We start from the raw sequence: 12,710 nt of genomic DNA, 5'->3' as shown, positions 1-12,710 counted from the left end.
CCTCTGTGCTAAATACACGATTTCGAATTCATTAACGTACATTTTAATGTGATGACTTTTAAAAAGAGAAAATATTCCTCAGAGGGAACGAGAAATAGAGTTGAAATGTGCGTTTTTTCAAATTTCGACTATCTTGGTCTAGAACTGTTGTGTTCGAGATTAAAAAAAGTTGAATGTGAACAGAGTAACTAAAAACATACAGTTATATTTGCTAAAAAGAGCCTCTGATTTTTGCCAAATGGGCAAAAATTACAAGTCAGAGCAATTTTCAATTACATGAATGAGAAAGGGAAAATAACGATGAAATACCGTAGAAACAAAAACGCTGATGAAATTTCAAAGAATGCCCCTACTGGAAAATTTTTTCTAAGAAAGTAACCAGCATTTATAGGACCACATGATTCGTGGAGAACGAGAACTTACTTTCAGTTGGATTTTTACTCTGAACAGTTGGAATCCTGGGCTAATTTAAAGTTTATTCATCATCATCAGTGTTTAGATCAGTTGAGATTGGTTTACTGCAGTCCTTCATTCTTCTTTTTGGTGTGGATTCCTTCACCCTCTGATAACTTATATGTTATACTTCCTTCTTAATTTCTCTCTTATGTACTTGGCTCTTGGGCTTCTTCGCGGGACCCTGCCGTAAATTTTCCCCTCTGTAATGTTTCTAACTACTCCATTCCACCTCAAAGTGTGTCCTTCTCATATCGTTCTTCTTTACTGTAGAGTTCTCCATATGGTCCTTCCCTCTTCTCTCTGGTATATAGTACTTCCTCATTCCTTATCTTTTCCATCAATTTAATCTTCAGCACTCTCCTCCAGCACCATGTTTCAAGGGCTTCTGCTCTTCTTTGCTGGACCACTTTTCCAATGTTCCATATCTCTTTAAAAAATGTTTGTCTCCGGTGTAACTTTATGGAATTTGCATAGCATATTGATATGAAATTGTTTACTTTGTAAATCCACACGCTTTATTTAATTACATGACCCAGGTTTCGATGTTGAATGTCATCTTTGATGTTCGACATGAGGTCAACAACATCTTTGACGTTGACCTGATGATGATGTTCAATGTCCATTTAATGGCTTGCTTCATATTGACGTTAATTTAATTGTTACTGAGACACTATGAAAAACTGTGTTTTTGATACAGTTATTAAAAAAAGAGGGCAAGAACTTGTGATTGTGACCATGGTCTTAATTTCTATAAAATGTCATTCACAGATTTGAAGGGTTATATATCTTTTTCAAAAAAATAGTTTTTACTCTTCGATTTAATAAAAGTTGTTTTAAAATACTCGCATATCATCAAAAAAACTAGGAAGTTCAAATGCCATTGACCCCCAATTCCTTGTCCTCTATTGATACCAAAACTATCGTAATTCAACAGATTCAGGTGACATGGAGTAGAAATTCATCATTATGAGAATGAAAAATTTGCACTTTTCCTCAAGTTTATTGGTAACGTACTCAGCATTTCGGTTATCAGACCAGCCTAATACCTGATAATGGTTTTGGGAGCTGAAGCGCAATGTACATTACCAATAAACTTGTGGAAAAGTACAAATTTGTTTTTTCATACAATTGTAATTAGTGAATTACTGAGTAAATCATTCTATCCACACCCTTCCAGGTCAATCAATGTGACAACATGAGTTGGTGGTTTAGAAAATTGTTTATTTTCAAGAGAGAGAATCAAGCAAAGAGTCACTGGTCAATTGAAATGCTCATCCATCCCATTTCCCTGATGCGCCCTGAAATATGAGAATTTCAGTGTTAAAATCATTCAACCGGCATTCAGTCCCTTCATATCTAGCCAAATTCTTTAGCCTGTTAAGCGAATGAGGCATCATCTTACATTGTGAGTTTCTTGAATATTTCATGAGGGATGGGTTTGAAGCTTTGTCAAGGTGAATCATTTTGTTACCATGTGAAATTTCTGCATTCGGGTGCACATCAGCTGATGACTACAGCATTTCCTGCAGTTCTTTGGATCCCCTTTTGGACAATATCTTTCAGAAATCATAAATTCCATTCTAGGTTGTATTCATAGATAAACATGTGTGCTGCATTACGGGGGACATAATTTGGCCATCTCAGTTGACAGAGCCACAGTTCTCATTATTATGATAGTTGTCCGGGTTGGAAACAGTCCATTTGGTGAATCCAGTTGAATTAATACTTTGTCCTGCAAGAGAATGTTAAAACTAATGACACTTAAATTTTGATCCTTGCATTATTTTATGATTGACATTTTTTTTGCTGTGGCCAGTTTAAGGAATTTAAGCCTTTTGAAGCTAAATCATGGATGATGTGCATCTATGCATCTTCATCTTTAATTGCTAGGAGGATGGGCCTTTGGATTATTTTTACCTCACTGGTGATGACCTTATATCTGCAATGGCTGAATGTTGTGCATGCTATAATATGACTTTATCCACTACATATGAAGTTGCTGGGTCTGCAGTCACCAAAAAATTTTCAAGCAAAATGAATGCATGAAAAATAAATTAATGTTGTTTGAAAGATTGAGGAGAAATTAAAAGTTTGGCCTTTGCTGGATGAAATAATAATTGGTCTTTTATTTTAACTGGTTTGTATTTTTAAGGTTTTTAATTTTACAAAAATAAATGCCTGGTGCCTTAGCACCTGAAATCCTATGGATGAAAATTTAATTTTGAAAAAAGGGATCACTCTACTTATGACACTGTTCTTCAAAAACCTGACTATCTTGAGGAATATCTTGATTGGGGAACATCACCAATGATTCATCAAAACTCACCAAATATTATTGTGAAATCGCCCTGTCTGAGGCGATCATGAATGCCTATGTGTGCCATATTGTCATGAAAACTGAAAGTATGGGGAAATGGCTCCAAAGCTGTTGCATCACATTAGACTCATGTTGTGAATTAATGATTACCAAATGTCCACCTTCTCTAAAGCATACAGCATTCCCCTCATCAAAACTGGAGGCTCTCTCAATATGGAACTAGCAGTAACCAACTCCTGGGAATGATTCATAATCTTTTGGAACAGGAGGAGGAACAACGAATAGACAGTGAAACTGTTGAATCAATTATGCATAGAAGCTTCTTTTTTGAAGTAATATTTTGCAGAATGTATAGGAAATTTGCAGAATGCATCTAGGAAAGTATGTTTTTTGTAAAATTTGAGATGAGCTGGTTTTATGTTTCTAGTAACTATAGAACACTAAACTGATGATCTTACCTATCAGAATCACTCCCGTTATCTAATGAATGTGAATGAAGCAGTGATATGTTTTACGAGGGTGGTCCCAGGTACCTGGTACCTGGGACCACCCTCGTACCTGGCCTGACCTAGAGATGGCGGTAGTCTTTTGAAAAATATCACTGTATTAGTAAGTGTGCAATCTATAAAGCATATGTTTCAAGTTTGAAAACACCACATTGTTTAGTATTTGTTTGGCAGCCATCAATAGTGAAGGTTCTCAGTGAATTTCTGAAAATGAAGAAAATTGGTCATCGTTATGAGATACAATACTTTTATTTGAAAGGCCTCAGCCCTACCAATATAAAAGCTGAACTGAATTATACTCTGGGTGAGTCTGCTCCTTTGTTTACAACAGTAAAATATTGGGTAGGAGAGTTTAAACAAGGCTGTACGAGCTGTCAAGACGAGCATCACATTGGTCGACCAAATGAGGTGACAACTCCAGAAATGGTGAAGAAAATCCACAAAGTGATACTGGATGATGGTCGACTGAAAGTGCACGAGCTAGCAGGCATAGTGGGCCCTTCAATAAGTGCGCTACATCGCAAATTAACTGAACATTTGGACATGAGAAAGCTGTGTTCAAGAAGGGTGCCGCATTTGCTCACACTTGAGCAAAACCAGTGTGGTGGTGTTGTTTCAATTGAGTGTTTAGCAAAGTTTCACAGCAACAAAGCAGAATTTTTGCACCGCCGTTTTATAACCATGGATGAAACATGGGTCCATCACTTCACTCCCGAGACAAAAGAACAATCAAAACAATGGATTCAAAAGGGAGAACCAGCTCGAAAGAAGGCGAAGACCATTTAATCTGCAGGCAAGATCATGGCGTCGGGTTTTTGGGATGTGCATGGGATAATTTTCATTGACTACCTTGAAAAAGGAAAAACTATTAATGGCAAGTATTATGTGAACTTATTGCATCATTTGAGCAAAGAAGTCAAGCAAAAGAGGCCGCATTTGCCTAAGAAGAAAGTACTGTTTCATCAAGACAATACCCCAGCTCACAAATCCCTTATTGCGATGGCCAAAATTGATGAATGATAAAATTTGAATTTCTACCTCATGTACCCTATTCACCAGATTTAGCCCCCTCAGATTATTTTCTAATTGCAAACTTGAAAAAATGGCTCCGTAGTCAAAATTTTCCAACCATGATGTCGGCAGTCAATGGTTATTTTGAGGAGCAAGATTGTTCTTATTATAAAAAGGGTATTGAACTTATTAAGCATCGCTGGGAAAAGTGTATAGAGCTAAAAGGAGATTATGTTGAAAATATATACATTTTTTTCCAAAAATTTTGTGTTTTCTTTGCTGTGTCGGGTACTACCGGGACCCCCCTCGTAGACTATAGTTTCACATATATGTGTCTGTTCTACTCATAGTCTACATGCCATCAACATTGTGGTGTAATCATATTTCATCTATGTAGACACTGTAATCTACCAAGCCATATTTATGAATTTATTCTTTAGTGAACTGCATAAGTGATCAAACAAATTAGTGATTGGAGTTGACCATTCTTAAATATGTCTCCTGAAATTATGAAAGCTTCAATTATGTCAAATGTGCTATTTTCATGAAAAGAAGCACAGAAAAAAATCTCTTTGTTTCATTTTTACCACTTTGATCATTGCCTCTAATCATAATTTGTATCTTAGCAGCTGATTTTTTAGTGTCACTTGGCTTATCACACAAAGGCAAACTAAAGAGTAAGTGATAGGTTTGGTGGGGGAGGAGAGAGGATTGTTGGGAGAAATCTGAAGGAGGCTGGGGAGATGGATGAAGAGCATTTTGATTGACAATGGGTTGTTGAAGACTGTGATATAGAGGGAAAAGTGTTGGGCAAACGAGGAAGTACACAGAGATGAAGAGAGACTTATTGTAGTGTCCGATGTCAGGCGGTTATTTTTAGGAGAGGCAGTAAATGTATTTTTGTAAAATTGTATTGGCTGTGTTCATCCAAAACCTACTTTAACCAGCAGAATACCAAAGCAATAATTAGCTCATCACTTGTTTCTGAATACACACTTAAATTGCTGGCAACAAACAAGCTTCTGAGTTCCATAGCAATGCATGTTTTTGTATTGTTAGATATGTCCATTCCAAAAAAAAAATATGAATACAGATTTCTGACCTGTCATTATTTCATTCATACCAAGAGTGAACATTACTCAAAAGCACAGAACACTGGCAGAACTATGAATTGTATACATAGAATGGATATTGTACGTACTTTACATGGATTACATGCAGATGTAGACTAGCATTTATGCATTGAAGCACAAATCTGAAATGAAAGCGACCATATACTTTGAAGGAGGTATCGTGGTGGAAATAATGACACCTCCTAACAATTAACAAAGTTTATTGTGCTCAGAAAATTAAAACCTTGATGAGGCGATTGAACAGTAATTATTCAGTACATATTCGGCCGTGCGGTGGCGAAGCCAGGAGAGAATCCTTCACCAGGAAGCAACGTCCTTGGGTTGACCACGATGGCGGCGCGCGTGACGGTCCAGAGCCAGTCAGAGAGAGAGTGAGAGTGAGTGGCTACGGCGGCGTGGCTCTGGCGGCGTGGTTGCCCCCTGGCGGCGGACCCTGGTGGCGAATGCCGGAAGCCAAAACACTTGCCGGTGAAGGCGCGTTCGCAATGGCGCTCAATGATGATTCAAGGGTTGAGCCGCCACACCACCCCCTTGGTTGTTTTATAGTCCCTGGTGATTAGTAGACATTGGAAAAATTGTGGAAACAGGAGGTGATAACGGGTGAGCGGCAAGGAAGGAGGGTGTAGTGGTGGTGGAAGCATGACAGGTTAGGTAATGAAGTCAAGACAATGAAAGAAAAAGAGAAAATTATAGTTGAAATTCTTCAAGATGCGACGGAAAGCGCACGCGTCTCCCAGATCGGGTTGTCCGTTCGCCGCGCTGTGTGCGCGGTGCAGCACCTGGGGGCTGAGGGTCTGGCGGTGCAGGCAGCGCAGCTGGGCGCGATGTGAAGGCGGCAGGCCGTCTTTCGTCCGGTTCTGCTGCCTCCAGCTGTGGCGCGGTGTGGTGAAGCGGTAGAGCTAGCTGCCTGGTGGTTATAAATTGGTAGGTTGGATACCGTGAAGGCAGGTTTGAGTCTGTCGAGAGAAATGAACACATCACGGTTTGGTAAGCGGACTTTGTACGCCTTATCATTCCGTTCTAAAACTTTAAACGGCCCGTCATACGGCAGCTGAAGAGAACCCCGCGGGGGGCCATGCCGGACGAAGACGTGGGACGCCGTCGGCAAGTCTTTGAAGATGAAGACCTGACGGAAACCGTGGCGGGCAGCGGGGCGAGGGCTCAACTCCCGGAAATGCTCGCGCAACTGGGACATGAAGGCGGTGTCAGCTGGCTGCGATGGAGAGGTTGGTGAGAGGAATTCTCCGGGAAGGCGGAGAGGCTCCCCATACACTAACTCTGCAGTGGAGGCATCTAGGTCTTCCTTCCAGGAGGCGCGGAATCCCAGGAGGATGGCAGGAAGTACGTCCACCCACTGAGTGGTCCCGTGGCAACGGATGGCGGCCTTCAGCTGTCGATGGAACCGTTCTACCATCCCGTTCGCCTCAGGATGGTATGCTGTCGTCCTGAAATGCTCCGCGCCGGCCATGAGGGAGAGCTGGCGGAAGAGGTTGCTTTCAAACTGCCGTCCTTGGTCGGTAGTGATGCGTTGGGGTGAGCCGAAACGCGACATCCATCCGCTAAAGAAAGCGAATGCCACTGTCTCGGCCGAAATGTCACCAATCGGTATTGCCTCGGGCCATCGGGTGAAACGGTCCACGCACGTAAGGCAATATCGAAATCCACGTGAACTTGGGAGAGGTCCGACCAAATCGATGTGGACGTGCTCGAATCTCCGTCCTGGAGACGGGAAATTGCGCACAGGGGAGGCAACATGACGAGTCCCTTTTGCCTGTTGGCACGGGATGCACGCGCGTGCCCATTCGCGGCAGTCTTTCCTAATAGAGGGCCACACGAAACGCGATGTCACGAGTTTTATCGTCGCTTTCGCTCCGGGATGCGCCAGGTTATGAAGCGAATCAAACGCCTGACGCCGGAATGCGGGAGTGACGTATGGGCGAGCACAAGGGGTGGAAGTGTCACAAAACAAGTGCACAGCACAACCGGGAACAGGAAATCTTCTGAGCTTGAGGGAAGACTCTTCGTTCTTAAGGAGCGCAGCAAGTTCAGCGTCTGCCTCCTGTGCACGGCCTAACTCCTCAAAATTTACCGCGGAGGACAAGGAATCGATGCGCGATAAAGCGTCCGCCACGACATTATCCGCGCCGGCTACGTGACGAATGTCTGTCGAGTAATGGCCGATCAGGTCGAGGTAGCGGAATTGACGGGGCGAACATCTGTCAGGTTTTTGCTGGAACGCGTACACTATCGGCTTGTGGTCTGTAAAAATTGTAAAATTCCGACCCTCCACCATGTGGCGAAAATACCGGACCGCCCGATAAATCGCCAGGAGCTCCCTGTCGTAAGGGCTGTAGTTTCTCTCGGCCGAGCTTAGTTTTTTGGAGAAGAAACCAAGCGGTTGCCAACCCGCTTCAGTGCGCTGCTGGAGCACAGCTCCCAGGGTGAAGTCTGAGGCGTCGGTAAACAGGCCGAGGGGAAGGGAGGGGGCCGGATGGGCGAGAAGCACAAAGTTCGAAAGAGCGTCTTTACACCGCTGAAAAGAAAGGCGCAGTTCGGGCGTCCAATCCACTTTGTCGCGGCCGTGTACACCACCGCGTAGCACTTCACTGAGGGGGGCCTGTAAGTCGGCGGCATGGGGAAGGAATCTTCTATAAAAATTCAGCATCCCCAAGAATTGGCGGAGCTGTTTCACCGTCACAGGGAGTGGGAAGTCTGCGATAGCACTCACTTTGTCACTTAAAGGCGTTGTACCCTCGGCACTTACACTATATCCTAAAAACTTGACATTGGGAACACCAAAAACACACTGCAGGATTAATGAGCACACCGTATGATTTTAATCTGCCAAAAAGCTCACGCAGGTGATGCTCATGTTCGTCCTCATTTTGGGAGGCGACCAAAATATCGTCTAAATAGACGTAGCAGAAGGAGAGACCTCTGAGTGCCCCGTCGAGGAAACGTTGGAAAGTCTGTGCGGCGTTTCGCAGTCCATATGACATAAAGGGAAATTCAAACAACCCAAAGGGGGTCGTGATTGCAGTCTTCGGTATGTCTTCCGGGTTCACAGGTATTTGGTTATATGCCCTCACGAGGTCAATGGTGGAGAAAACACGAGCACCATTGAGGGATGCAGCGAAATCCTCGATATGGGGGACAGGATAGCGATCGGGGATGGTCCTAGCGTTTAACGCGCGATAATCCCCGCAGGGGCGCCACTCGTCTCCCTTCTTGGGCACAAGGTGGAGGGCGGAGGACCAACAGCTATCCGAGCGGCGGGCTGTCCCTAATCGCACCATTAATTCAAATTCCCGTTTGGCTGCGGCAAGTTTGTCGGGAGCAAGCCTACGTGGTTTACATGACACCGGCTGACCTGCGGTCGTGCGAATGAAATGCACTGTGGAGTGGGACGCATGACCGGGTGTCCCTTCTGGACGCGTAATTTCGGGAAAGCGCGAGAGAAGAACGTGAAAACGGGTTTCTCCGACTACCGCCTTTATCTGCGTTGCCGGGAGGCGTACAATGTTTCCGGCGACGGAAATTGTCGTCGAACTGTCTGTAAGACGAGAATTCTTAACGTCCACCAAAAGACTGAAATGCGTCAAAAAGTCCACTCCGATAATAGGCTGTGCAACGTCTGCCACAACAAACCTCCACGTGAAGTCGCGGCGCAGACCGAAATTTAGGTTTAATACTTCCCAACCGTACGTATTTATTACGGAATTGTTGGCAGCAAAAAGTTGGTAGTCGGTCCGCTGTCTAGGACTTTTGACGAGCGATAGGGGAAACACAGAAAGGTCAGCACCAGTGTCAACAAGAAACTGTACCTTTGTGGTCGTGTCCGTAACGAAGAGGCGGCTTGCTGTAGGGCTAAGGTCGGCGGCCGCGTCTACCGAGCGCCCGCGGTGTTTTCCGGCACCTGGAATGAGCACGGCTGGGTGCAGTGCCGCGCGTCGGCACCAAACTTCCGGTGATACCAGCAGAGTTGTGGCGTCGTACGGCGTCCTGATGGTCCGTCTTCAGAGCCGCGAGATTGGCTGCGGGAACGGGAATGGCCTCGGAAACGGGAGCGTTCCTCTCGAGGGTGCCGCGCCACCGAAAGAGCAGCAACTTGCCGGGTGAGGTCGTCCATTCGGCTCAGGAGGGAGGCCAACATGCCCGAGCATCCACCGGTACAAGATGGCGGGTCGGAACTCACCTCGCTTACCTGAGCGTGGGTAGGGGCGGGCACTCGTTCCCGGGGTATCACCTCACTAATTCTGTCGGCGAGGGAAGCCACGGCGTCTAGGTCGACGCCATCTTGAGCTGCTAAGATGGCGTGGAGAGGCGTGGGTAGCCGGGTCAGCCACAGCGACCGCATGAACTCGTCAGGCATCGACGAGCCTGCCAAGTCCTTAAGATGGCGGAGAAACTGGGATGGCTTCCTGTCGCCCATCTCCTCTCGCTCAAGGAGTCGCCTGATTTTCTCCTCCTGAGACGCAGACAATCGGCGAATAAGTTCCTCCTTGATCTTAGTATACTTGTTGTCACCGGGGGGGTTGGAAATAACGTCCTTAACCTCTTGCGCAAATCGAGGCTCTAAATGGCTCACCACCGTATAGAATTTTTTTGCGTCCTCGCTGATACCTGCGAGGAAAAATTGCCCTTCCAGTTGTGCAAACCATAATGCCGGCTCTTCCGGCCAAAATGGAGGCACGCGAAGCATGGCTCGGTCCGTCGACATCTCCGGCGTTTAGACAAACAATTAACGTGGGGAAAAACAGATAAACAAAACGAATTCACTATTGGAAACACTGGAGCCGATAATCACATAGCGAAGCAGATGTACAGATATTCGGGATAGACCAAAACGGCGTGGTCAGTGCACGGCTAAGCACGTGGGGAGAAATGAATCACGTCGGGGTCACCACTATTGAAGGAGGTATCGTGGTGGAAATAATGACACCTCCTAACAATTAACAAAGTTTATTGTGCTCAGAAAATTAAAACCTTGATGAGGCGATTGAACAGTAATTATTCAGTACATATTCGGCCGTGCGGTGGCGAAGCCAGGAGAGAATCCTTCACCAGGAAGCAACGTCCTTGGGTTGACCACGATGGCGGCGCGCGTGACGGTCCAGAGCCAGTCAGAGAGAGAGTGAGAGTGAGTGGCTACGGCGGCGTGGCTCTGGCGGCGTGGTTGCCCCCTGACGGCGGACCCTGGTGGCGAATGCCGGAAGCCAAAACACTTGCCGGTGAAGGCGCGTTCGCAATGGCGCTCAATGATGATTCAAGGGTTGAGCCGCCACATACTTTAATCTATTCATTGAACCATTAGTATCACTTCAGTGCTCCATTTTCCCAAGTGACTTATGTCAGATTGTGGTTTTTTGTAATAAGTTTTACTAAAGAAAATCCATTAGATCATTATAAATCAGTGCCTAATGGTAGGGATAGGGTTCTAAAGTGTTTGCAAAAAGAGACAATTTGTTGCTGAGACTCCTGCAAAATAATGAGAAACATTGTGAGATGTTTAAGAAAACCCTCCTTCTTCAATCTGCGCAAGGAAAGCAGAGGGAAAAAGAGTGATAAATATCTCTTTTATTAATAATAATAATAATAATAATAATAATAATTTTTATTTGTCCAGAGACCATCATACAAAAAAATTGTACATAGTATAGGACACGTCAATATATACAATAATACACAATGTAAATACATATGCCTATTCTAAGTTTCATGTTCCATGAAATTCCTAATAGAATAGAACAAATTCCTTTGAAGAAAAGCTCTCAATTTTCTTTTAAATAGATAAATGTTTGTGCTGGATTTCAGGTCCTCGTTTAGCTTATTAAACATAAGGAGACCCATAGATTTAGGGCCTAGTGCGGTGGTTCTAGTTCTTACATAAGTTCGGTGCAGATCATTTTTAGACCTGGTCCCATAGTGGTGAATACCACAATTTGTGTCATACATTGAAAGGTTTACAAAGGTGTACACCAGTAATACATAGATATAAATACATGGCAAAGGTAGAATGTTCAATTTATGGAATAATGGACGACAAGGAGCATTATGCTCTGCTTTGACAATTAGCTGTACGGCTCGCTTTTGAATTTTAAATATTGTGTCTGCAAGCGGAGAAGAACCCCAGAAAAGGATACTATATACTATACAGGAGTAGATATTTGCATAATATATTGACATGAGGACATCCATTGTTACGGTAAACCTGATGCTTCTAACAAGGAAGCAAATGGTATTCATTTTTTTGCCCAGGTGACATATATGCTCCCACCAGGACAACCGCCCGTCTAGAACTATTCCTAGGAATTTTGCATGGGGCGCTTGGGGAATTAGTTTTCCACTTGATTCAATTGCAAAAGTGGCCATGTTTTTGTTTTTATTAGCAAAGTAAAGTAGTTGGGACTTTTCCACATTTAAATTCAGCTGATTCCTGCTACACCATAAGTTCAGATGTTGAACGGTTTGTTTAGCATTGTTTGTTAAACTTTGGACTGTAGAGGCAGTGAGTATGATACTGGTATCGTCTGCAAATAGGAGTGGATCATCTCTTTCGTTGGTTCTTATATTCTCAGGTAAGTCATTAATGTAGAGGAGAAACAGGATAGGACCCAGAACTGAACCCTGTGGGACACCTTGGCATACAACTTTACCAGGAGAGATGAATTTTTTTCCATCATTGAGCAATACCACGTGCTGCTGACGGCCCTGAAGATATGAGACTAACCAGTCATGTGCATTGCCCCTAATGCCATATTTATGCATTTTTTGCAATAGTAAATTGTGATTTACTGAGCCAAATGCGTCAGAAAAATCAAAGAACATTCCTACAGATTCTAACTTGCAATCAAGAGCTGTCAATATATTATCTATTGCCTGATAAGTAGCAGATTTGGTGGACCTATTCTGCCGAAAACCATGCTGAAATTTTGACAGAATCTTCTCAGATTCAACATATGGGATGAGGCGATTGAGACACACTTTCTCAAATATTTTGCTAAACTGATTTAGGAGAGATATTGGGCGATAAGAATTCATTTCGTGGGGGCTACTTTTCTTTTTATAGAGCGGGATAACTTTTGCAACTTTCAAAGGAGGTGGGAATATTCCTTGCAGCAGGGATTCATTTATAATATGTAATAGAGGTGTCCTGATCAGATGAAATGAGCGTTTAAGAACTGGGCTGGGAATCTCATCCAATCCTGAACTAAATTTATTTCGTAGATTCTGAAAAATATTTTTCAATTCTATGTCTGTGCAGGGGTAAAGAAATAAGGATTTGCA

General features: G+C 43.8%; 1 protein-coding gene across 1 annotated transcript; it reads right to left on the bottom strand.

Annotated features, from left to right (window-relative positions):
- Positions 1–2,071: 2,071 nt before the first annotated feature.
- On the bottom strand, positions 2,072–10,143 carry LOC139696899 (uncharacterized). The gene is made up of 2 exons (XM_071595783.1): positions 9,628–10,143; positions 2,072–2,188 (listed from the first exon to the last, which is right to left on the bottom strand). Exons 1-2 carry the CDS (start codon positions 10,141–10,143, stop codon positions 2,072–2,074), a joined length of 633 nt encoding a protein of 210 aa, XP_071451884.1.
- Between the last annotated feature and the right edge of the window lie 2,567 nt (positions 10,144–12,710).

The sequence above is a fragment of the Hetaerina americana genome, unplaced genomic scaffold (genome assembly GCF_022747635.1).
Source record: "Hetaerina americana unplaced genomic scaffold, ioHetAmer1.1.p SCAF_1, whole genome shotgun sequence".
In the NCBI taxonomy this organism is placed as follows: Eukaryota; Metazoa; Arthropoda; class Insecta; order Odonata; family Calopterygidae; genus Hetaerina; species Hetaerina americana.
Note: the sequence above shows the minus strand (reverse complement) of the source record. Positions and strands in the feature narration are given on the sequence as shown.